The 25,883-nt window shown below is 39.5% G+C and overlaps 2 protein-coding genes across 4 annotated transcripts; both read left to right on the top strand.

Moving 5' to 3' along the window:
• Positions 1-1,924: 1,924 nt before the first annotated feature.
• On the top strand, positions 1,925-17,831 carry atp2b1b (ATPase plasma membrane Ca2+ transporting 1b). Its single transcript, XM_027013879.2, has 20 exons — positions 1,925-1,946; positions 5,995-6,245; positions 9,227-9,424; positions 9,777-10,031; positions 10,295-10,420; positions 10,732-10,920; positions 12,454-12,597; positions 12,716-12,930; positions 13,188-13,430; positions 13,613-13,854; positions 14,084-14,321; positions 14,517-14,696; positions 14,950-15,037; positions 15,136-15,242; positions 15,412-15,603; positions 15,741-15,954; positions 16,229-16,440; positions 16,593-16,700; positions 16,818-17,006; positions 17,194-17,831. The coding sequence occupies exons 2-20, from the start codon at positions 6,056-6,058 to the stop codon at positions 17,527-17,529; spliced, it is 3,666 nt and encodes a 1,221-aa protein (XP_026869680.2). The 5' UTR covers positions 1,925-1,946; positions 5,995-6,055; the 3' UTR covers positions 17,530-17,831.
• Positions 17,832-20,803: 2,972 nt separating this feature from the next.
• gtse1 (G-2 and S-phase expressed 1) lies at positions 20,804-25,817 on the top strand. Of its 3 annotated transcripts, none has more exons than XM_027013916.2 (12): positions 20,804-20,897; positions 21,281-21,325; positions 21,568-21,625; positions 21,818-22,448; positions 22,542-22,703; positions 22,925-23,060; positions 23,399-23,797; positions 23,901-23,970; positions 24,114-24,347; positions 24,629-24,920; positions 25,188-25,304; positions 25,478-25,817. In XM_027013916.2, exons 2-12 carry the CDS (start codon positions 21,304-21,306, stop codon positions 25,571-25,573), a joined length of 2,217 nt encoding a protein of 738 aa, XP_026869717.2. In that variant the 5' UTR covers positions 20,804-20,897; positions 21,281-21,303; the 3' UTR covers positions 25,574-25,817. The 3 variants fall into 3 exon arrangements, with proteins under 3 accessions (XP_026869717.2, XP_026869718.2, XP_026869716.2); XM_027013917.2 differs by having other exon boundaries at positions 22,925-23,066; positions 24,737-24,920; XM_027013915.2 differs by having other exon boundaries at positions 22,925-23,066.
• Positions 25,818-25,883: the final 66 nt, after the last annotated feature.

The raw sequence follows: 25,883 nt of genomic DNA, 5'->3' as shown, positions 1-25,883 counted from the left end.
TAGGATTGGTAATACTTGAAGTAGAAGTAGTGGATGAAGATGCAATAAAGATGTGTTCATCACTGTTTATAATCACAGACGTGAACTTCCACAATATTAGTAAAAGACAATTTATGCAAACAGTGGGTTTTTAGACTGGTTGGATAGGGAAAATAATGGGGTTTGAACCTATGAGAGCCTGTATGACTCTGCAAGTGGAAGTGTCTTTAGCCTCTGCCCGATGAATGGAGATCAGAGTGAGCCACACTGCAACCAAGCAGATAGGCCACACTATTTATAGCTAATCTTGTTTGAGCTCTCTACTATCCCTGAGACAGAGCAGTGGAGTTAGGCAACTTGAATGCCAGCGTGAGAGAGAAGAGGCAGAGCATCACACCAGCTTCCACTGCCAGGAGCAGACAGATGCAAGAGTACACTGCAACAGCCAAAAAGGCGTATTGCTGCTTTAAGAGGAGCTCAAAGAGTGTGCATGCGTGTAGCTCTGTTCAAAAGAAGAGGGGGTGAGTCATGTTATAATATTTTAGTGAGAACTGGATCCTGCTCTCTCTCTCACATTCACACACACACAGTTCCCCACTCACCCTCCTAAAGGTGGTCCCCTTTTCCTTTAAGTTCAGGTCCTTTTTCAGAGGCCTGGGAGCTTAAGCATCCTGTGTAGTATCTTAGCTGTTCCCAGGACTACACTCTTCTGGACAGAGATCTTGAATGTTCCTGGGATCTGCTGGAGTCAGTCATTCTCCAAGTCTAGGGGTCACAGCCCCTAGTGCTCCGATTACTACTGGAACAACTGTTGCCTTCACCTTCCACATCTTTTCAAGCTCTTCTATCAACCTTTGGTATTTCTCAAGCTTTTCATGCTCTGTGTTCCTGATGTTGCCATCACTTGGGATTTCCACATCTATCATTATAGCCCTCTTCTGCTGTTTATCCACCACTACTATGTCCAGTTGGTTAGCTATTACCATTTTGTCTGTCTGTATCTGGAAGTCCCTCAGGATCTAAGCATTTTCCAGCACCTTTAACCTTGGAATGTCCAGCCCATACTTGGAACAGATGTTTCTGTATACTATGCCAGCCACTTGGTTTTGGTATTCTATGTATGCTCTGCCTGTTAGCATTCTTACATCCTGCTGTTATGTGCTGGATTTTCTCAGGTGCATCTTTGCATAGCCTGCATTTGGGGTGCAATTGATATGGTAGATCCCAGCCTCTACAGATCTTGTATTCAGAGCTTGGTCCTGTGGTGCCATGAAAAGTGCCTCCATGCTGTCTTTCAGTCCAGCCTTTTCTAGCCATTGGTAGGACTTCTCCATATAAGCCACTTCCACTATTTGATGGTGGTACATACCGTGCAGATGGTTTATCCCGCCATGATGTTTCATGCTGCTCCTCCTTCCCATGCTCCTCAGGTTTCTGCTGTCTGAGGTTCTCACTAAACAATTCATAACAATTACTTGGGGCACATCTTTCTGATGTATTCCAGGATCTTGGTTATTTCTTCCTGAATAGTGGCTCTGACACTCACTAGTCTTTAGTCCCCACTCCTTCCGCTTAGGGTACAATCACTGGTGTTCTTGCCAGTGCCTTTCTGGGCTCTGCTCATGTATTGAGCCATGTGCCTACTCATCATAGCTACAATAATGCCTGACAGGAGCTTCCATGTTGTACAGAGGCAGATTATTAGCTGGTAGTCAGATATAATTGCCCCTTTCTGGGAGTCCTTCAGAATCAGGACTGTCTGGCCTTCAGTTAACCGTTCAGACTGAGTTCCATCTGTTAGCAGCTGGTTCATTTGTAGCAGAAGCCAATGGGGGACAGTTTTAAATTACAAGCTCTGCATCATGACGGAGCTGTTTTGTGGGCGGGGCTTATTTTTCAGAATGAGTTGTGGAACTCAGTCCTACAACTAATTCCGAGGGGATGTAAGAGACACTTCACAGCTGAAAGTAAGTAGGCAATAAATGTCGTTCTTTCGAGTTTAGTTCTAACGAACTCAAACATGCATTATTTAATCTTCTTTTTTTCCTGCAACATATCAATTGTATTATTCTATAATGTCTAGTCGTACTTTGCTAGAATTGATGCTCCACATGTAAACGTTGCCCCCCCCCCCAAACGCGTAACAAAAGAGTCCTAAAATATACATTGCTTTGCATATTGTTCATTCTCATGCGGCTGATGCCCCTTTAAAGTAAGATACTCGTCAGATACACAAAATAAAAATCTAATGTGATGCATGCGAGCTGTTCTTGCCAATTATGTGTTAAAACCAACTATTTGATTGGCCGCAAGAGGAGACCAGGTTGCGTTCTTCGTCAACGGCGCAGCCTGCGATATTAGGTCGAACGCCAGTGTATTGTCATGTATTTTATAATATGTATAAAATGAATTAACTTGTTTTTACAAATAATATTCAATGCCTTTGTAGTATACAATGCAAAGAATTTACTGGCTCTGAAAGTCTTGCCTTGCACCATCATCAAATTCTGTTATATGAAAAATAAAATCTCAAGTATTGTAATCAAACAATAGGCTTTACGAGGTCATAGTCGCGCTTCTTAACCAAAGATGTGTGTACCGTAGTAAAAGAGGTTCTAACAGGGAACCTCTGTACCCGTATTAATTTAAACTTTTTTAAAAATCCAACTGTAGTGGAGTGCTGTAAGATTTACTGTGTGGTTACACGACACAGTAAGAGTTTAAAATCTATCGTTCACCACTGTCTCGTGTTTGACTGGAGTGCGACAGATACTAAGATTCAGTCACTCCCGTGAATGTTTGTGTCACTTTTGATATAGCAGCAGCTTTAACTCTTTCGCATTCATACACAGCTCCAGGTGTGAGACCTCCCGTCAAATATGTCACTTTGAAATTCTAAATGTTTAACGTTTAAACAATTTTTTATTTTATTTTATTATTGTTCTGCCTCCTTTTGATTACATCACATCTGGTACATCAGTGGCATTTAAAAAAAAACAGGATGAAAATAATAGGACAGATCGAATTAAAACATCGCATTTTCCAAAACATCTCAACATTTCTGATCCCGATTACTTGTATTTCAATCAAACCCAGAGCTAAATTCTATGTCGATTTAATACAAAAAAAAAAAAAGAAAGAAAATTATGTTTATGCTACATAGCAACGTGGATTTGGAGTGGATGAACAGCAGATTTCTTGCAGCAGGATAGACTTCAATTTGCGATCGTTTTATAGCCACTGCTGATGGCCAGTTAAAGACCATGGAGCAAATTTAAACTTTGTTGCAAGAATTTAAAGCAAAAGGCTTGTAAGGACAACTTTGAATCCAGATACTTTGCAGCTGCTTATGAGGAGCTTGTAAGAGTGGAAGTTTATTTTGAGTTATAATAAGAGTATTTTGAAGTGGTTCATTATAGATTTCTTTATTTAAAAAGGAACTAATATCTGTCCAGCAGGTGGCAGTTTAGTTCTAGTAGCAAAAGATTTGGGGACGTGTGTGCGTGCGCGTGCGTACACCTTGAGAGTTACAACAGACTATAATGGCTATGTGAAATGCATTAACAGTAGAGCATTAAAGCTTGTTCTTTTTAATATTTCTGCCAGGGAAAGTGGTTCTTTGTCATTTATTGTTAATTGTTCACAGATCTGCTCGGTTATGCACAATCACCTTTGAACTCTGGAGGAACTTATCAGTACTGCAGCAGATGTTCCTGTTTTGACATACAAACAGCTTGTCACTCTAAAGCTGTCAATTCACTAGAAATGTTACCACGTTTGATGTTTTGATGCTCAGACACCCAAGAATGACACCCTGAGTGATTAGCTGCCTTTCTGAAAGTGCTGTACTAGGGGTGATCTAGGAGTGGTTCTCAAATGTAAGATAAAATTTGCTTTGGTAGAAAATGAGGGGCAATGACTGGAAGGGAGCCTCTTTTGGGAATTGCCCAAACTTACCTATTTTAGCAGTTTTATAACCGATAACCTATATTTTTCCAGTTTACCTGTTTTTTGCATCAAAACTCAATTTGGGCCAAAATGTTAACATTGGACCCTGCATCCAGTTGCTATTTGGGGAAGAAGCTTTAGAGAATTGCATGTGCTCTCATCCTCCAGATAGCATACAGAAAGACTTTTGACACATTATGTCTGTATAAGTGAATATAACTATACTTTTTATTAGTATTATTTTCTGCCCTCTTCTGTTCTAATCTGTTGTGCAGTATAGTATTTCTTCCATGAACAAAAAAAAAAGGGAGGTGTGTGTGTGCACATGCAGAAAGTGAGAAAGAGGACATGTACTCTCCTCTGCAGCTTGCTCTGTCGATAGTGGTTCTACATGAGTGCAACCACAGATTACCTAATTAGATTAAGGAGGAAGCTTTCCAGTGATAATCATCCAGCAAGCCTTTTCCACCGGTGAACACTGCCCCACTCAAGACCTGCAGACTGAAGGGCAAATTCTTTTCAGTGAAGTGACGGAACATTCACTCCTTGGTTGTAAGTCTGGTGTTTGCACTGTTGTGACGCAATGATAGAAGGCCTTTGGTGCTAAAGGAGTGTGTTTTGGAGTGCCTTGGCAGCTGTTTTAAGTACCTGGTTTGGCATAGCTGCCATCTTTTTCTGACTTTCTTCTGTTGGTCAGGAATGGATATGAAAAGCTACTGTGCAGACTCTTCAGAGGACAATCTGCTGCTTCTTGACATTTCAGTTGCATTTCTTGTTGCATAATAAATGTTGCACAGGATATGATTGGTTCAGTTTAAATAGCAATCATGTTAATATGGGTTGTGTAGTTCATGCTTTTCTAATAAAAGTAAAATGTGTAATGAGTGATAGTCGTATGCTTGTTAACTTCTGTACACTAGTATGGTTCCATTGTCTCTCCAGATCTCACTTGTTCAATTTGACTGAAATGTATTATAACATATTGAGTTGACTGTAGTTTATGCATGTTGTCTATTTGCTTCAAAATTAGCATTTAGGCAAGTAATTCCCCCAGTGCAGACTCTTGCCAGTTTCAGTCTTTCCTCTGGTTTTATTTTAGTTCAATTAGTTATAGCTAATAATGATGATAATAATAATAATAATAATAATAATAATAATAATAATAATAATAACTTATTTGGAAGTGAAGAGCTTGTGAAGTAGTGGTTTCTTGGAGGCTTATAATGAATGAAGTGAGTGGGCTGGGCCCTATGTGAAACATGAATTGTTGGCAAAGGATATCTCGCATCTCATCCTGTGTATAATTACATTTGAATCTGAATCTAGTTTGTATATATTGGCTAAATCTGATCACTTCTAGAAGTAAAGACTTGTATTTTAACTCGGATATTAGCCTTTCATATTTTACAATGCTTTGGGCAGATATTTTTCCTTTCAAGGGCTGTCGAAACAAATCAGCTGTCCCTTTGCAAGCTTGTTGACTGCTCCTCCAAAGATGGATGACCCTATTCAATAAGACTGTCTCATGGATTGACCATGGTGTGGCCTGCTTTGGCATATCTGACAGAACTGTACGCCATCACTAAAAAATAAATAAATTTTATATATATATATATATATATATATATATATATATATATATATATATATATATATATATATATATATATAAAATATTATTATTATTATTACTATTATTTTTTTTTATGATATAGACAAAGGTTTATGGGCAATCAAATTGATTCACTTCCATTCTGTTAAAATGTTGTGTATTAGAATGTGAAATATCAGTGGAGTGATAAGAACTTGTATAATTACAGATAATCAACATATGAAATGTTTGTTTATTTATTTTGTGGATGTGAAATTTTTTTTTCCCCCCCCCCAGACATAGCTTGGAGTGCAACCAAGCAACCTGTATCTTCAGTGACCTTAATCTAACCAAGATGGAAAAAAATGCACACAGATGCATGAAGTGAATATAGCTATGTACATGCATCCATTTAGCCTCTTGGAAGCTATGAATTATAAGTGGTTTACAGGAAATTCTGGATTTTGCCACTGAAGGTTTGGATTTCTCTGGAGGGAGCCTCTTCTCTGCCACTGTGAGGTGCCCTTCAGAGGAGATATGTCCCAAAATTCTCTCCATGGATCCAAGTGCAAGGCCGGTGCCAACCACAATGCTGATTTTGGCTGTACACTCAAAGAGCTCCAATTGCTCATGGATCTCAGAGGACCAGAAGGATTACAGAGAATCCAGGAGTGGTATGGAGGTATTGAGGGACTCTGTTCCAGGCTGAAGTCTTCATCAACAGATGGTAAATATAATAATTTTACTGCCCAGAGATTAAGATCACCATTCCCTACTCTGATTCTTGCTGTGGCTAAAAATAATACAGTAACTCCCAAGTACTTTGTAGCTCAATGCTCTGGCTTGCTGTGATGGCTTTTCTTGGACAGAGTTGAAGAATTTTGCAGAACGTTTTTTTCCCACACCAATAATATGCAGAAGTCAGTGCGAATACCTCTTCACCTTTTAGTACAAATGGAAAAGCTTGAACTACTCCTAATTCAATTTAAAATGATTTTAAATGAACCCCTGAGTCAGATAGGCTGAAGTTCAGGGGTGCGTGACCTGGACAGATCCCTATCTACATAAGCTGGTGTATGCTTTCCAGCTCAGATCTATTTTGATATTTGCCAAATGAAGTCACCAGTGTTGGAGGGCACAGTAGCTGTCACTCTCTTTGTCAGATGACTTTTGGCATGGTTGGGCGAAAAGGCTGAAAAACTACATATAGTGTGTGTGGTTGTTGCATGTATTGAGACATGCAATGAATGTTTGGCCTTCATTAATGTCTTAATGAGGCAACTGATCCCAGGCCTTGAAATATTTTCAAAGAACAATAAGCAGGCTCACGGCCACGGAGCTGATGAAGTCTCTGTTTTAATTTTCATAATGCAAAACATTTTCCAAATGCCTAAATGGAAAAATTAAAGTACGTTGTCAGTATAAGCACTTGTTACTTCCATGTAAAACTAAAATTCAACCAAAATTGGTAACAGTTTTGACATTTTAGTTTCCTTTGAATTCTTCTAAATAAGACGGGGGAGAATCTGTATCTGATAACTTTGGATTTAGATGGAACATGTTTTTTTTGTTTTTTTGTTTTTTTTCTTCATTAATTTTTTAATTTAACTATTTGGATAAATGAACTGGATTACACACAATGTGAGAACATTTATCAGTCTGTGATTTGGACATAATCTTTCAGCATCCAGATGAAATTGTTGTTTTGTCATGCTATAAAATAAGGTTTAATGATTTCTGACGTAATAGCTAGTAGGGTATATCCTCACTCCTGCCCTTGTGAAGTCTAAAATAATTTATTTAGAACGTATGGTCCCATGGATATCCCAGCCAAATCTCTTTGTAAAATATAAGAGGGCCATAAGTTTATTTATTGTTTTTCCGTGTTCACTGGTTTTTGTTTGGATTCCATTCTTCACAAGTTAAATGACTCCTAGTGGGCTAAATGTCTGATGGTGGTCTTTGCTTGTGGGCTGTTACATTTTGCCCTGCAGTGCAGCATAGATAGTGACAGGAGGGAGCAGACTGATTTATCACATGTAATCCCCCTCACTTGGAACCAGAGAGCAGAGCTCCTCATGGCACCATTCCCCCCACTAATCTCTTGGGCTGCTCCATGCTGCACACACCTCTCTGTTTTTGCCCTTGTTTGTACTGTGTGTGAAAGAAAAGAGAGCTGGTACAACTGCTGGGGTGTTGGTCACTTTCTCAAATAAAAATAAGTTTAATTTCTATAGCGCCTTTCACAGACTCAAGGTCACTTTACAATAAGAATAAGATGGACACTAAAGGATCTGCCTCCTACAGAGAATGGAAAAGAGACCTGCAGAAGACCAAAGTGTATGGTTGGGGCAGTGTGATCTGGTCAAAGTTTATACAGCATATCAACGTGTTCCATTTAGGAATCAGGATTCTCTTATGCTTTGTAAACGAACAAAATATCAGAGATCTGGTCATTTAAGTAAACCATAGAGAAACCTATTTTTGTGAGTTAATGTACAACCAAGTTGTTGAATTCAGCAAATTTTAAGGATAATTGGAAACAACCTAATTGCTGTATTTATTCAAGTAAATAAATTATACTGGTTGAGTTGAAATACTACTTGCATATAGGTGCAGCACTATATATTGCAAGCAAATAGGTCATCTAACAAGACACAGTTTAATTGTGTACTGTAAGCATCCTGATCAATCACAGACATTCCAGATGAGTGTACTGTAGGTCTTGATAAATTTAGTAATCTTGGGATTCTTGATAAAATAACCTACTTCTGTTTTAAACCATGTCGCATCAAGTTCACCAGTGTTTGACTATAAACCGTATTGCAATAATAGGATGTAGCAGTATAACTGAAATATAGTATATTTGTCTATTTTATTTTTTCCTATTACAAATAATGGAGCCTTTAATTCCAGTCTGTAGGGACCCACAACAGGTCTGATTTGGTTCTGTTCTGCTTTTAGTGCTCTGGGCCAGGTAATGAGGGCTCTAGACGACTGAATCATGACAAGGATACGCTAGGGATTGCAATCCAACAAAAACAGGAACAGTTAAGGCTTTTATAGGGTTGACCTGTGTTCTAAAGCCTTTTAATTGGGAATTATTTTAATAAAACATCCCCTATGTAAGATCACCACCTTTTCTTTCTAAGAGATTGTGATGGTGGTGTTTTCCCCTCATAACGTCTTAAGGAATGTTCATCAAAAGTGCCGCCAATTTAGAATTTAACCAAATACAACCACGCAATCAAATGTAATTTTTATTTTATTTTTAATTTTTTTGGCCGTATACAGGATGGCTATTTAGGGACAAAACCACTTTCGTACAGGAGCAGAAAGAGCAGTGTGTACTTGGGATTGCTTAATTTAGTTAACAATCCCGAGGAGCTCTCTCACAGTAAATCATCTTTTCTGTAAAGAATCAGAGACCTTTCAATATTGCGTGATTGTAAAATTAATAATTGAATGCTTCAAGGCCTGGTCAACAGGGCTTATAAGAGTAAAATCATCTGTAAGCAGACTATCTAAGCAACATTATCTGGAAGGGGGATCATATTTGTTGCAACTAATAAGAGACCAACAAATAATCAAAATGCAATTATGTGGATATTTTTGTCTCCATGTTGTAAAAATTGTTTCTTGATTAATATTCTTTTTGATATTATCTATGTAATGACACTAACTTGTGTGTATTTCCCTCTCCTTCAGGGTTAAGTGGGAAAGCTGATGACATTACAAAAAGAAAAAAAGAATTTGGAAAGAATTTCATACCTCCTAAAAAGCCCAAAACATTCTTTCAGTTAGTGTGGGAAGCTCTGCAAGATGTGACTCTAATTATTTTAGAAGTTGCAGCCATAATATCCTTAGGCCTTTCCTTTTATAGACCTCCAGATGCAGAAAAAGAACGTGAGTGCTCCAGGTATTTTAAGTGTATCGTGCATATTGCACTAGTTCTCCTAACATGGATAATATCTTGAAAATCATTTCAATGCTTATTGTTTCATTTCCTAATATTTATTTACTTATTTGAAAGATCTTAATTAGAAATTAGTATTTGAATGAGTATTTGAAGTTAAACTGAGTTAAAAGATTTAGGGGACTTGTGAGTATTTTTGGGGTGCTCCCAAAGTAAGAGTACGAGGTAATAAAATACATTTTAAAAAATTGTTCGATTTGTAGTCGTTTTAAAGAAACAAACAAAAACCCTTCAGCTGCAGCAGTGTGAATGCCTGTGGGTGCCCTGCGGTGTCTGCTTCAGGCTGTGGAAGAACCGCCAGCATGGCGATGGACGATGAGGCTGAGGCCAGCTGGATCGAGGGAGCCGCCATCCTCCTGTCCGTCACTTGTGTGGTGCTCGTAACTGCCTTTAACGACTGGAGCAAGGAAAAACAGTTTCGCAGCCTGCAGAGCCGTATTGAGCAGGAGCAGAAGTTCACGATGGTGAGGGGGGGCCAGGTCCTTCACGTTCCTGTGGTCGAGATTGTGGTCGGTGACATCGCGCAAGTGAAATATGGTGAAAAGCTTCTCCTTCACCCTGTAGCTCCCACATTTTGCATCATGCCTTATTCACATAACTGATATGTTAACACTAGAAGCAACTGAAAAGCAACAACATTTTTTTTTTTTTTTTTCTGTAAAATAGCATAACCTTGTTTGCTGTAATATGTGTTCCTTCTGCCAGTTTTAGTTGATTTAAAAACCTTTGTTTTGACTTGTGAAGTAACGCATCTGTTCATTGTGTCAGTGGCCTGACAGTCTGGCTTGTGCTGTCTTCAGGTGACCTCATTCCTGCTGATGGAGTGCTGATCCAAGGCAATGATCTGAAAATCGATGAGAGCTCTCTCACAGGAGAGTCAGACCACGTCAGAAAGACACTGGACAAAGACCCCATGCTACTCTCAGGTTCTGAGTCCTTGAATCCTCATCAATTTGTCTGTGCCAAAATGAGTGTGTATTGCTTTTCAAAAATGTATTGCTCTTATTCCTGGCCAAAAGTTCAGTTGACTTGCATTTGTTTCAGTATCCTAAAACTTTTATTGATGCAGAGGTAGTTTAAAGCACTTCAAAACATTACGCTGCATTAAACCCAGAAACCACACAAAACACTCCTGCAGACTGCAAGCACAATAATTTTTCTAGTATATAACTGGTATAGATGATGTGTGGTTCTCAAAATGATTATTTTATAATGAACTAGCCCTGTATTGTTTCAGGCACCCATGTGATGGAGGGCTCCGGGAGGATGTTGGTCACGGCTGTGGGCGTTCACTCTCAGACCGGAATCATCTTCACCCTTCTAGGTGCGGGAGACGATGGAGGTGATGATATTGAAAAAGAGAACAAGAACAGAAGGAAGAAAAAGAAGGAGGAGGAGAAGAAAAAGAAAGAAAAGGACAACAGGGGTAAGGCTGTGGAGGAAACCCGCCCACCATTGTTCCTCACTAGCCTGAGTACATCTACGAATGTCCGAACTGGAACACTCAGGAGAGTTTGTTTATGAAGTCAGAAGAATGTACCCGTTTATGCGCCAACAAGTTGCTCATATGAGCTGTTATGTGTAATGGGCTGAGCTCTTCTACTTGCAAAGGGAGGTTTCCGTCTGTTTTGTTAATATTATTTTTGGATAATGTCCCTCGCATAATGTTCGCATAACCATACTCCCTGAAAGTGTGTAGTGCATACAGGTGAGTAGTACAGAGAGGGTAAGATTACATCCACAGTTAAAAACATAAAAACATAAAGATGGCATGACTCTGTGGTCTGTGTGTAAAGTATACTATAAACGTAATTAGTTCTCATACTTGAATATGAATTTAGTGGGTGTGTCCTGTGATGTACTGAAGTCCTATCCAGGGTTTGTTTCCACCTTGCACCCTGTGCTGATGGAATAGGATCTGACCTCCCTCAGCCCTGAATGGGATTAATCAGTTTAGAAGAAAATGAATGAATGAGTTTCAGAGCTACTATAGATATTTGGTGTCCTTTCCAGTGATGCAGCTATACTAAGTTAACATGCCATAAGGTTAAATCATTCACCTATTACTAAAATTCCTGTCCCACAATAGTATTTTGATGTATTAATGTATCATCATTCCTCCAACAGACAAAAATCATGATGAATATATAGGTAAGCAATTTACAACACATCTGATTTCCAGCATATTCTCAAGGTTCTGTTTTGTGAAGGAAGCCAGAGACCTTCCTCACTGGAGCTCAAAGCTGCCACTCCTGTCTGTTTAGTGGGCTGAGTTGTAATGTTTGTACTGAGTGTGTTGCTGTACAGTTTCTTGATGCCCCAGTGACATGAGGGGCAGGTACTGTTGACTTTTATACTGATTACTGACAAATAATTATAGAGGCCCTTGATGTGAGGGAACTCTTCTCTGCTTAGTTTAAAATGGTAGTGTATGAACTGCCTTAGGATAACACTCATCCAGGGTAATCCCTGGCCTCGGATTAATGAGTGAGTACGCCACAAAAAGCCACCTTCTATTATTGTATCTGAGCCTTTCTCTCCATGTATTTGAAGGTTGAAAAACAGTGGTGTATGAGTGACCATAGTATAGTGGTTTATATGTAAGAGCTCATTGTGTAGTGTATTCAAAACGTGGTAACTAGCTTCTGATATTTAACAGATCTGTAAAATTACATGTACGAGCATGAGTGTGATTTAATAAATGTTTTAAAGTGGAATCAAATTTAGAGAGAGTTAAAATTGCAATGTGGTCCACAAAGCCACAAGAATGTTTCAAGCAAAATTCCTTCTTACTCACTCATATACAGTATGGGTGGGACCAAGCCATACCGTCAAATAGCTTTAATTTTAATGGAATAAGTAACATTCTCTAAAATGTAAATTTGACAAAATGTGTTTCTGATGTCCTTAGTAAGAACACACTGGTGTGTGTTTGTGGGTATGGTTTGTATGTGTAAAGATGGTGCCAGTGTGGAGACTCAGCTTCTCAGCAATAAGGATGGGGTTGAGGTCAGGGAGGAGAAGAAAACCAGTCTACCAAAGAAGGAGAAATCTGTACTTCAAGGGAAGCTCACCAAATTAGCCATACAAATTGGAAAAGCAGGTTGGAATGAGAAAATATAATGGAATGATTTGTTATATTATCTGATATTCATTATGCTCTATTGTCTTTTTTTTTTTTTTTTTTAATATCTGATTTTGTCTGTCTGTTTATTCCCTAGGTCTCTTTATGTCTGTTTTTACAGTTATTATCTTGGTGGTGCTTTTTTTGGTGGACACCTTTTGGATCCAGGGCCTTCCATGGATCAAAGATTGCACTCCTGTTTACATCCAGTTTTTTGTCAAGTTCTTCATCATAGGAGTCACAGTGCTGGTTGTGGCTGTGCCTGAGGGCCTTCCTCTAGCTGTCACCATCTCATTAGCCTACTCTGTCAAAGTAGGCGTTTTACACATGCATTATACAAGTGGATTTCATAAATATAATTTAATGGGAACATTTATTCATCTGGTAGTGTGGCTCTATACATAATATACATCCTGTACAGTATAGTTATGGATGAATTATATAGTGTGTGTGTATAATTAAAGAGCAACATGTTATTGAAAGCTAGACTAATCAAAAGATGCTCTGTGTCTTCTTGCCTCTTGTTTTGGTCAGAGGTCTCTGAGGTTTTGTTAATTTTTGTCTTTTAGAAAATGATGAAAGATAACAATCTTGTCAGACACCTGGATGCTTGTGAGACGATGGGGAACGCGACTGCCATCTGCTCAGATAAAACGGGCACCTTAACCATGAACAGAATGACTGTGGTGCAGGTGTATCTGGGAGACAAATTTTATCGGACGGTCCCTGAGCCTTCTCTCATTGCTAGCAAGACCATGGACATGCTTATCATGGGCATCAGCGTTAACTCTGCATACACCACCAAAATTATGGTGAGGAACCATGTGTAGTGTAGTGTATACATTTGTGTGTGACTCCATGTGCGCGCCCTCTAGCTATTGTGCCTCTATTACAACAGATGAGTGAAATTTTAAGGTATATTGCTTTCTTTCTGAACTCATTCTCTCTCTCTCTCTGTGTGTGTGTGTGCGTGCGCGCGCGTGCGCGTGCATAGCCCCCTGAGAAGGAAGGTGGACTATCTCATCAGGTTGGGAACAAAACTGAATGTGCCTTGCTGGGCTTTGTCCTTGATTTGCATAAAGACTATCAAGGCATCCGCAGTGATTATCCAGAAGAGAAACACTTTAAAGTATACACGTTCAACTCTGTAAGGAAATCCATGAGCACAGTGCTGAGGTATACTGATGGAAACTACCGGATGTTCAGCAAAGGAGCCTCTGAAATTCTCCTGAAGAAGTAAGCTTGCATTTAATCGAGTGAAGGTATAGGGAGTGGGTTGCAGTAATGATTTATAGTATATTTTAAACTTGTGATTTAAGAAAAAATGTAAACTTATATAAAATTAAATTGTCAAGGTAAAATATTGTATGTTACACACATACATCAGTATTCTTATCTTCAATACTTTTTGAATAAATATTATTCAGTCCTTTTGTATAAATGCCTTGGCCCTGTGTGTTTGCAGGTGCTGCAAAATCTTGACAGCCAGCGGTGATGCCAGGGTTTTCAAGCCCAGAGATCGGGATGACATAGTGAGGAGTGTGATTGAGCCCATGGCCTGTGAGGGCCTGCGTACCATCTGTCTGGCCTACAGGGACTTCCCTGCTTTAGAGGGGGAACCCAACTGGACCAATGAGGCAGACATTCTCACAGGCCTCACCTGCATTTGCGTGGTGGGCATCGAAGACCCTGTGCGGCCTGAGGTTAATACCGGTTTAATTCATTGGGTGCAGTTTTGTGGCAACATCCTGCAGTGATTCAGTTGTGCATTCTGTATGTTTGCAGGATGAAGAAACTAGATGGCTGATTAACATTCTTCTGTGCCACATGACCTGTCATAAGCATATGTCAGTTTGAAGATTTCATGGTGTAACTTGTGCCTGCTTTTACCCTTGCAGGTCCCTGATGCTATTAAAAAGTGCCAGCGAGCTGGCATCACAGTGCGCATGGTGACTGGGGACAACATTAACACTGCACGTGCTATCGCCACAAAGTGTGGCATCCTCAACCCTGGAGATGACTTCCTGTGCCTTGAGGGCAAAGAATTCAACAAGCAGATACGCAATGAACTGGGGGAGGCAAGTTGGCAACAATGCACTAGGAAATGTTTTTATCAGGATGTGTTGGAGCTATATATTATGTAAATTGATGGTTCTGTTGTAATGAATAATGAATTTTTATAGAGCGATTTTTAGAATGGTCATAAAAAATGCTGCTGATTCAGTAAAAAAAAAAAAAGTACATGTCAATCGGAAGTCTGACAGGAAGATGTTATCACAAAGGTTTTTCACATCTCATGTCAGAGTGCTGTTTTCAATTAATTCCTTTCAGATTGAGCAGGAACGTATAGACAAGATTTGGCCCAAACTGCGTGTACTGGCAAGATCCTCACCAACTGATAAGCACACGTTAGTAAAAGGTACGATTTTAGAGCTTGTGTGTGTAGGTGTGTGTGAGAGAGATTATTCACCACAGAAATACAATTGTCACATAGTGACATTGCTATCTCTTGCTCAGGTATAATTGATAGCACTGCTGTAGAACAAAGACAAGTGGTTGCTGTAACAGGAGATGGAACAAATGATGGCCCTGCCTTAAAGAAAGCTGATATTGGTTTTGCAATGGTATGCCTATCAAAATAATCACAGTAGAATTAGAATTTTTTGGTCTTTGCAATTACATAAACTAACTCTAAAATGGACACACTCTAAGTACAATCTGTAAAATCCATTACCTCCTACTTGGACACATGTCAATTAAATCTGGCATGTCCCTGTGATGTCATATCTTTAGGGTATTGCTGGAACAGATGTTGCTAAAGAGGCCTCTGACATTATCCTGACAGATGACAACTTCACCAGCATTGTAAAGGCTGTTATGTGGGGCCGAAATGTTTATGACAGCATCTCCAAGTTCTTGCAGTTTCAGCTGACAGTCAATGTGGTGGCAGTTATCGTGGCATTCACAGGAGCCTGCATCACACAAGTTAGTTAGTAATCTATAAGTTACACACACACACACGCACAACCCCTAAAGGGCACTGCTTGCATATAGATAATGTAGTCTGAATGTTTTTCTACTTTTAAACTGATTAACTCTCTTTATGGAGTTCCTCCTCACAGGATTCCCCACTGAAAGCAGTGCAGATGCTCTGGGTGAATTTGATCATGGACACATTTGCCTCGCTTGCTCTGGCCACCGAGCCTCCCACAGAGACCCTGCTGCTGAGGAAGCCGTATGGGCGCAACAAGCCCCTCATCTCCAGGACCATGATGAAGAACATTCTGGGCCATGCCATCTACCAGCTCATCATCATCTTCACCCTGCTGTTTGCTGGTGAGTCCTGCAATTTGGCATATGTACCAAATTATTGATTACCACCAAGACTGTAGGGAAAAAAGTGAGCCACTTACTGGTTGAGGGGTGAAGCACTGATCCTGTAGCCAAAACTGCATATGCTAAAGCTATAATATCCTAAAGGTTTTCATACGTTTTTCATTATAGACTTGACATTAAAATGCAAGCCAAAAGCTTTTCTGTTAGACTGGGATAAGACCAGACAAGAGTACCTGCTGTACACATCCATTCTTGTGGCTTATCTCCCTGACAGGTGAGCAACTCTTTGACATCGACAGTGGCAGAAATGCTCCACTACATGCCCCACCTTCAGAACATTACACCATCGTTTTCAACACCTTCGTCATGATGCAGCTTTTCAACGAGATCAATGCTCGCAAGATACATGGCGAGAGAAACGTTTTTGATGGCATCTTCAACAACATGGTCTTCTGTTCCATTGTATTTGGAACATTTGTTGTCCAGGTAACGTTAGTCAATGTCAACTTATAAAGGGGACAAAGCTTAAAAAAACATTATGGTCACTGGAAACTAAAATTCATTATAATCATAATACATTACAACTTAATTTAATAGATTTTTCTCCCCCCATAAAGTGCAATTGCTTTCTTTTGCAGATCATAATTGTGGAGTTTGGTGGGAAGCCCTTTAGCTGTGTTGGCCTCAGTATTGAGCAATGGCTCTGGTGTGTCTTCCTTGGCTTTGGATGCCTTCTCTGGGGTCAGGTGAGCCTGAGGTCATACTGTCTTGGTTTCTTTCAGGTTTTTCCTACAAGAAAGAAAAGGAGAAGAAAAGCTGCAGTGCTTTTTAAAGGCCTTATTTAGACTTTGACACATTCACAGCTGATCACTACAATTCCTACGAGTCATCTGAAGTTCTTGAAGACTGCTGGCCATGGAACCCAGAAGGAGGAGATCCCAGAGGAGGAGTTGGAAGAGATGAAGGACCTAGATGAGATTGACCATGCTGAAATGGAACTTAGGAGAGGGCAGGTCCTGTGGTGCAGGGGCATCAACAGAATTCAGACACAGGTAGACGGCATCTGTGCCATCATTAAAGAGCTTTCCAGTATTACTGGATGATGTATTCCTTCTCTAGATGCAATGCTTGAGTAGTAGGGTGACCTGTCCATTATCCCCATGTACACTGGCACAGTATTGAGTATTTCTTTGATCTTACTATTTAATTTTTCACATCCCTCCTAACCTCCTCTGACAGATCCGAGTAGTGAATGCCTTTCGAGAAGCTTTGTCTCCTTATGAAGGCCTGGAGACCCCAGAGTCTCGCAGCTCCATCCACAACTTTATGACCCACCCAGAGTTTCGCATTGATGACTCGGAGCCTGCCATCCCCTTGATTGATGACACGGACACAGAGGAGGATGCGCCCACAAAACGCAATGCTGAGCCTCTCTCCCCTCCTCCTGTTCTGTCTCCATATAACAAGAACAATAATGCTATAAATAACAGAAGCTTTCATCATCATAAGGACATCAAAACTCCAGTTTTGCAGCCACCTGGTAGCCCCCTGCACAGCCTGGAGACATCTCTCTGAATCCACCCATCCTAAGACCACTCTGAAACCATGCAAGCTAAGACCATGTCAATGTTCTTGCATGATGGCACATTTAGCAAGTTGCTAGACATTCTGGCAATAGGAGAGGGTTTTCTATGAACTGTTTCTCAATGGTCTGTGCACTGACGAGGTTGCTGTCATACAATAAAATATTGGTTTTGATTGTGATGTGAAGTTCCAGAATCTTTCCATCTATAGTAGAGGGAAAGTGAGAAAGATCTATATTTTTATGATGATTAAACAAAATGTTGATGGGGAAATCAAATTTATCACTCGGTGAAATTGCCGTTTTTTTTTTACTGTGCTTGCTGAGTGAAACACATTGAAATGTATTGGATTAACTACAGAGATTTTGTTTACACTGAAAATGTCATCTTGCATAAAACTGGGAGCAAAATACAAATTTAATGATGCCTACATATAGTTGCTGCTTTATCTGTATGTGAGATTTATTTTTAGCAGAATAATAGTGATCAATTGATGTCTGAATTAAGTGGAGAGTTAAAGGGGGAAACAAATGTCAGATTGTGTGGCATTCATATACAAGTTTAAGATTTCAGAGCAATTCATTAGGTGGGCTCTTTAATGTCTGAAATATGCCAAAAGGTGTAGGGTATTTGTGGGAATAATTTGACACTAGACATTTTAGCTGATGGCTTTATCGGTTGCATTAGTCTTAACTAGACATTTAAGTCCAGGATCCCTACTTGTATTATATTGAAAACATCAAGTAAAAGAGTCATACAATGTAGGGCAGCCTATGGAATTGCATTCTGCATGATGTCGTTTTCTGCTGTTTCATAAATGCTGTCAGTTATTGCCCCAGAAACCTTGAGCGCCAGCTGGAATATGTGGATAAGGGATTGAAATGAAATTTGTGATGGTGTAAGATGCATTTTCTCAGCAAAAATGCACATCATATGATTATTGATATGAAAATGTTGGTTTACAGAGTAGGTAATGGCCAATGGTGGATTGTGCTGCACAACATAAGCATATTGCATTAAAAAAGTGAAGAGGAACAAAATGCTTTTTGTTTGACTGTAGTTTCATTCCTATTTTGGGAATAAATATTTATCCATCTGTTTATGGATTCTTTTTTTCTATCATATGTGCTAACATCTATTATTTAAATGCAGTGTAAATTGTGATTGTGGTTAAATTTAAATTTGTGTGTGTGTGTATGTGTGTGTGTGTGTCTTTTGGCAATAAAATAAATATTAGCATTTAATATTTTTGTATCATACATTTACTGAAACCTACATTGAATTAAACACTGCAGTGGGAATCAGAATTTAATGATGTTCATACATCCTGTTGTACATGTGTTTTAATCTTATAAACACACCACATATTTTACTTGAAACAAATGTACACTTTGCAAATAACTTCACTGGTAGAGTGACCATATGTCCTCCTTTTTCCTGGACATGTCCCTTTTTTTTGAGACCTAAAAAATGTGTCCAGCTAGGATTTGGATTTGCTTTCCTGTTGATGTTTCCTTTCTACAGTGGCCATACACTGTGGTTGTTTTTGCATTGCTTTGATGATTCCTTTATAGCGCTCTCATTCTTGCACAACACAGTTGGTTGATCCTGTACACACTGTAAAGCAAACCGTCAGCAGGTGTGTATAACTGCTTCACAGAAGCATAGAACCAGAGAGGGTATATAAACTTTACCTTCGATATGACCTTGTTGTGTACCTTTTGTATGATACCTTAACAAGACCTAAAATGCCCAAAGAGCTAGCTGATGGTTATGATGAGCCTTGGGCTCCTTTGTTTTCGTTGTTGGTTTTTTTGTTTGTTTGTTTGTTTTGCAGTGTCCATTTTGTCTGAGTACAGCATACACGGACAAAATAATTTGACATAAATAAGTCTCTTTATGTTAATAGCCACCAGCTACACTCCAATCAAATTACTCCAAGCTTGTAGGTTTAATAAAATGGAAATTCAAAACAAATCTGACAATTATAACTGTAGAATGGCCAGAGTTTGTGGAAAATGTGTATTAGATGTGGATTACACATCAACCTTGTTAAAACAGCATTTTCATATCTAAAGAAGATTGATCTTAAGGAAAATATACCTGCATACATCAGAACTACTGAAATATATCCAGTAAAGTAGTGAATCTCTATGGGAATATAGCAATTTTCTCTATGATCATGATAATTATATATGTTTTTACTTTATATGGTTTGTTTGTTTATTTAATTTGCAAGGACCATCTGAATGGAGGAGAATAAGATTAGCTGGCTATATTGACTCAATGCAATTGTTATTGGTCCTGAAAGTAAACTTAATAAATAAATTTGTTGATTCTCATCTTTTTTGAAAAGCAAAATATGGTCACCCTATTCACTGGTAACCTTGTTATGTTTGCTGTTGTGCAGCTTGACGTGCTGGAGATTACAGGTGTGGGGCTACTGACTGTAGGCTGTGTAATGCTATGTAGAATTGTAGTCCTCTTCTACCCTGTTCGTCACTGGTTAATTTCAGGACCCGCTGCCTAATGGATAGTGACAATGACAACACATTGACTGTGACATAGTATACTAGGTGAGCTGCTAAAATTAATAACAGTACCCTGACCCTGACACAGTATGGCAGACGTTGTGCTAGTATGTTTAAGTTCCTTGGGTTTACATGCATCAGTGTTACACCTGAGTTCACTGTTCTGACCCCCCCCCCCCCCCCAAAAAAAAAAAATCAAGCAGTGGTCAGAAAGTGAGCACTGATAAGATGGCAAATGGCTAACACACATTGCACATTACATCAGATGGGCTGTATTCTCCAAAGGTTTTCTAATAAATAGGCTGAAAATATCAAGAAATGCTAGTGGAGACTGTATGAAGAGACCATACCATGTCTTTCATACCATATTGGCATATTTACTTTCACGTACGTTATGCCTGACTGTAATCAACCTATCACAGTAGTTTACATGATCAGGTCGTGCTTAAGACTGCAAAGTAGACCACTTGCGTCCTTCAACAGGTAACAACTCTCGTTCGTTTATTGCACAATGAGATGCTTAAAGTATCCATTCTTCTGCTAATTTTACGCTGCATGACATTATATCCAATACCTTTAAGTATGTTTGAAATGAATTTGAGATAAATCCAAGTCCGAAGCCTCACATGATTACTGCCACATCCGTGATACTTTCCCAACCAATGCAGCGGCAACATTTATGTCACGTGATCTTTGAAATCCGGTTGCACGCGAAATTTGAAAGGAGATAAACGCTATTTAGGACTTTCTGTATGTGCCCTGTTATACAAAGCCTTCCGCGAAGTAAAATACGAGTGTCCGCTTTGATTTCAAAACATACAAACAGAAGGTGAGTATGTATGGTAGTATAAAGGAAAATAGTCGCAATTGTTATGAAACTTTAGAGTGGTTTTCATACCCGTGATATGTTGCTTAGACATTTAACCTAGCTGTCTTGCTAGCTAGCTAGCTAGCGTTAGCTTTCTTGCGCTAAGATAGCTAATGCTAGCTAACTAGATAATCGTAATGAAATTGCTAGCGGAAAAAGCCACGTAGCTAGCTAACGCTAACTAGCTAATTAAGTTGGTGGAGATGGCTATAAACGTAAGGTTATGTTGTTGTAGTTAATATTAAATATCCTCGCCAATGCACTAGACTAAATCAATAACGGTCACAACGAATATTGAACCAATTACATTGATTAGTTAGTTAATTAATGTCGTTTATTTTCAGGTCTTGGGACTTTCCTGAGCAGGATGACTTCAATAGCCAATGATGGTAACTTAGCTAAGTTATCTAGATAACTAAATTAGCTACGTACAAACTAAACTAACCTAGCTAACTATAAAATATAAAATAAAATACCACTAGCTGTGGTACATGTAGTAAATTGGCTATGTGTTTGTGTTTTATGTAGATGACTATAACTATATATTGTGCAGTACTTTTATTCCATTACGGATACGATTTTTAAAAATTTTTGTAACGCAGATACCTTTTTTGTGTATTTTCCCCCAAAGATTTTTGCTCACTGGCTGAAGAGAAGTTTGATTTTGACGTTTCACTGTCCCCAGCAAGGTTTGTTAACACTTGGTCAGTTTCTAGTTTCAGTGCACACTTGCAATACAAGATGAATTATTACCATTATAACCAGCTAGGCTGTAATTTTAAAAACTCTTAAGATGTAGAATGTTCTTACTAAGTAGAAACCCCAAACATGTATTTGTCTACATTCAGTTTGCTGTATGGAATAATTTGTTCATCTTACAGTGCCAAAGGGGATGAGGATGTTGAAGATGAGGTCTTTGTGGGTCCAGTCAGTGATAAGGAGAGATGTATTTCCCATGGAGTGGAAACCACCACAAATGACATTTTGAGCAATGAGACTACTGTGGGTGAAGAGCCCAGCTGCAGGCCCCTATTTGAGGAGAACTTTGAGGAGATCTGTAGAGAGGCCAATTCTTTAGCCAGCTATATAGAGAGGACCATTACTGGCCCTGTATCAGAAATTATGACAGCTGCTTCCATTTTGCCTGAAAATGCAGAAAAGTTTGAAGTAGATTCCTCAGCCAAGCTGGGAATCTTCAGCAAGCCAGCTGATGCTCTTAGCCCCATCAAGAGGGAAACCTTCTGTGTTCAGGACAGCCCCATGAAGCAGCTGCCACCAGCCATCCAGAAAAAATTGCAAAAGCTGTGTGGTATGTCTGGTGGAAAGCCAGGTATCAGCACCTCCAGCCCTGTGAGGAGTATACTCACTCAGCCTAAATTAGCTCCTCAAAGCAAAAGCCTACTACCAAGTAGGGGACTAGTATCCAGCAAACCCTTAACCATGGCGAACTCACGACTACCCTACAATCAACCTGCACCCCCAAGCAAAACTAGACTCCCTCCACCCAGCAAAGTAAGGAAACTTTCAATCACCTATTCTCTTTTGACTTTGAAGTTGAAGATTATATAATGAACATTTATATAAACTATACTACTAATGTTTCAGGCTGGTTTTGGCCTGAAGCGGAGCCCTGGTAATAGAAGCACAAGCAATGCAGGCTCTACTGAAGACCTCCTGTCTGATGCAACTAGTGTTGCCTCTGATGTGAGTGATTCTTCCTTCAACACAAGTTTGCCAGGAAAGAGGGCTCTCCCAGTCCCCAATAAGGTAAATGTACATCTTTTTTTTTTTTTTTTTTTTAAATAAAGATGGCTGGAATGGGAATGGATGGTTAAATATCATCTATATGAACAGACTAAGGTCTCCATAAAGTAATAGGTAGATTTAAATAATTAATTAGGTTTGAGTAGTTGGATTTATGTAGTAACTTGTAACTAACTGGTTTTGAGAGTAAATAAACTGGTATTTCTCCTGGGTTTGTCATTCAGTCCGAAACAAGAGGTACGCTTGTGCGCAAAACTCCTCTGGTTCACAATAGGAGGGTGTTAGACCGAAGCCGAAACACCTCCTCTTCCTCCTCTTCTGTGTCTAGTGTCAACTCCAGCCTGTCTGTTTCTCCAACAGGTAAAGGCCAGTATTAAACTTTTATAGCTTTTAGTTCCTGAGCTGCCTTTTGATTTCAGATGAACAGCATTTACAGCTTTTGGTAGAGAAGCTGAGCTATAACAACTGTAATGTTTTGTTGGGGTTGTATATTACTGTTGTGGGTTTTGTTTTTTTTAAAATCAGAATGCTGCCAAACATCAGTTTACTACAGTGCAGTGATGTGAGTAGAGCCATTAGTGTTAGAATGTGAGTGTAGCTGTTTTAAGCTGCATGAAGCAGCTTATTGTAAAACAGTCAGTTTGGTATACATTTGGTGCAGTCCATGAATTAATAAACCATTATCATTCATCATGCAGGCAAACTCAGTTCCTCCTTGAACACCAGCATGAGTAGCATCGGTGGTCGAGTTCCCAGCAGTGGCAATAGGCTGCCCAACTCCAGCCACAAATCGGGCATCATCTCCAAACCTCTGGAGTCGTCTGTTGGGAGACGAACATCCCTTTCCATTCAGGGTCGCAAAAACGCAGAACCTCAGCATAGACCTGTGAAGGCCACGCCCATTAAGAGACCAGACCCTGTGTCTTCTATCCAGCACCAAATGCCAGCCAAGAAGACCTTGGAGAGAGCTGCCACTATGCCTGGCATATCAATACTTGCTGCTAAGACTGGAAACACTGTTAAGGTGAACTCCAGCCTGAAGGCCTTTGTGGCACCAACTCCCACAAATTCACTGAAGGGAGTGCATAGATCTGAAGGTGAGACAAAAAAAATAGTGCACCATTAGCAGACTCAGTTTGGAATAGCTCTGAATTAATGGTGATCAGACAGTGTCTCATGTGTGACTATATGGATTTATAGTCACCTCATCTCCTGATGTCCCTCGAATTATGAAACCAAAAAGACTGATGTCAGCTTCCAGTATGGAAAGGTAATGTAGCAATATTCATTTTAAAACATTCTTTTGTTTTGCTATATGTTTAACAGCTTTTAAATTGGACTAAAGAGGTTTGGTGCTAGTGCAACTTACTTGCCATGTTTGTAGATTTATGTTCATTATCTCTGTGCATCCAGTATTCCTCAGAGGCTTGCAGTTCCTGTACCACAGGGACTGCAGACCCCTTCTGCTGCAGCTGAGAAGCCCGTGCAGTCTAAACTGAGGCGACCTTCTGCTCTACCCACCCCTGTGTCCCGCAGGGTGTCGGGCATACCCATGCTCACACCCAAAAGTGTGCCTCGCCTTAGCTGTGCCAGCCACACCCCAGAGCGGCAGTCCCCTGCCTCTAGCTTGGGGATTGGTGATGCTAGGTACTGTGATTTTTTTTATTTTTTTTTTTACATTTAATTTGCCAAAATACCAACAAGGAAATTCTTCACTCATTGCACTTTAGGATTTAAGGCTGCCCCCCCCCCCCCATACATACACACACACACACACACACACACACACACACACACACATACTGCCTCTAGAAGTGTAATGGAAGCAAATTTTGATGCTTGATTGCTCTGATTTTACATAGAATGCTTCAGTGTGTGCTTTGTTCATATTGAATATGGTTACTTAATAAAAGGTTGTGACTGTTTAGCCCAAGACAGCTGAAGCAGGTTGTGCCCCAAGGAGCAGTTGAGCACACAGAACCAAAAAAGGAGGCCTGTGTTCAGGCTGTGTTTCAGCCCTGCTCCCTGGTCTTTAGTCTGGAGGAGGATGCTGATAGACCCACTGCCTGTGGGCCAGCAGCAGTGGAAATGCCCTCCAAGCTATTACCATCAGATCTGACATCTCACCAACCCAAACCGGATCTCCCAAAGTACTTGGTGTCTGAAGGAAGCCTGCACAACAATCAGCTGAAGAAGTCGGAGAGACAGGAAGTCAATGAGGTAATAAACAAAGCATTTTGTTACACAAGCATACTCAGGTGTGGGGTTTTTTGTTTTGTTTTTTTTAATTTGGAGGATAAAAAGATCTGTGGTGTTCTGACTCTGGTCTAGCCATGTATCTTAGAGAAGGATTGGGCAAAGTTCTGTATTAAAGATGCCATATTTAAGAATTTAATATTATGAGTTGTAGTCTGGTTCTGCATTACTAGTGTCAGTGCTGAAGTAGAACTGTAACTGTGTTCATGTTTTCTTTTGATTTCATCTAAGGTGCTGCTGGTGGATGTACCTGCTCCTGTTATGAAGCCAGAGGAGAAGGTTCTCATTGACCTCTCCAACACCCCGGACCTGATGAAAACCATCCCTAATAAGGCTTTTGGTGGCCAGGTGAGGGATCAGCCATTTTTATTTAGCTTGATTTTTATCCCTTTTTAAATATGTTTCTGTTCAGATATTTTATTGTTTTTCAGTGTTGATGATGATAAAACATTACTTAGAGACTTGATTGTTCTCATGATTTTCTGATTTATTTTGTGGTGCATTTTTTTTTTTTATTCCAGCTGATTGATTTGAGCTCACCCCTTATAAAGTGGAGTCCAGAAGAAAATAAGAAAAACACTGTGAATGAGGCTCCGCTTATCAACTTGTCCTTTTAAAGGAGAAGCACACTATGTTGGAGAACCAGGAAAATAAAACTGTAACTGGAAAAGACTTGGAATATATAAGGATGTCTATGTGCATATTAAGATGCTAATAATAATAATAATAATAATAATAATATAGATTTTATTCCTATAGTTGATTTTAAGTGATTGTTGAATTAAGTAATTGTTTTGGTATGGATAAAACTTATTGTTTAGAATAATTTTCTTTTTGATTTGTTTTCTGAAAAGGTACAAATAAAATCTCAATCCTAAATGTAGTAGCTACTTGAACGGTGTTTTGAGAAGCAGTGTTTTATAGCAT

This window comes from Electrophorus electricus, chromosome 12 (genome assembly GCF_013358815.1).
Source record: "Electrophorus electricus isolate fEleEle1 chromosome 12, fEleEle1.pri, whole genome shotgun sequence".
Classification (NCBI taxonomy): Eukaryota; Metazoa; Chordata; class Actinopteri; order Gymnotiformes; family Gymnotidae; genus Electrophorus; species Electrophorus electricus.
The sequence above is the reverse complement of the archived record's forward strand: the minus strand, read 5'-3'. Positions and strand labels throughout refer to the sequence as shown.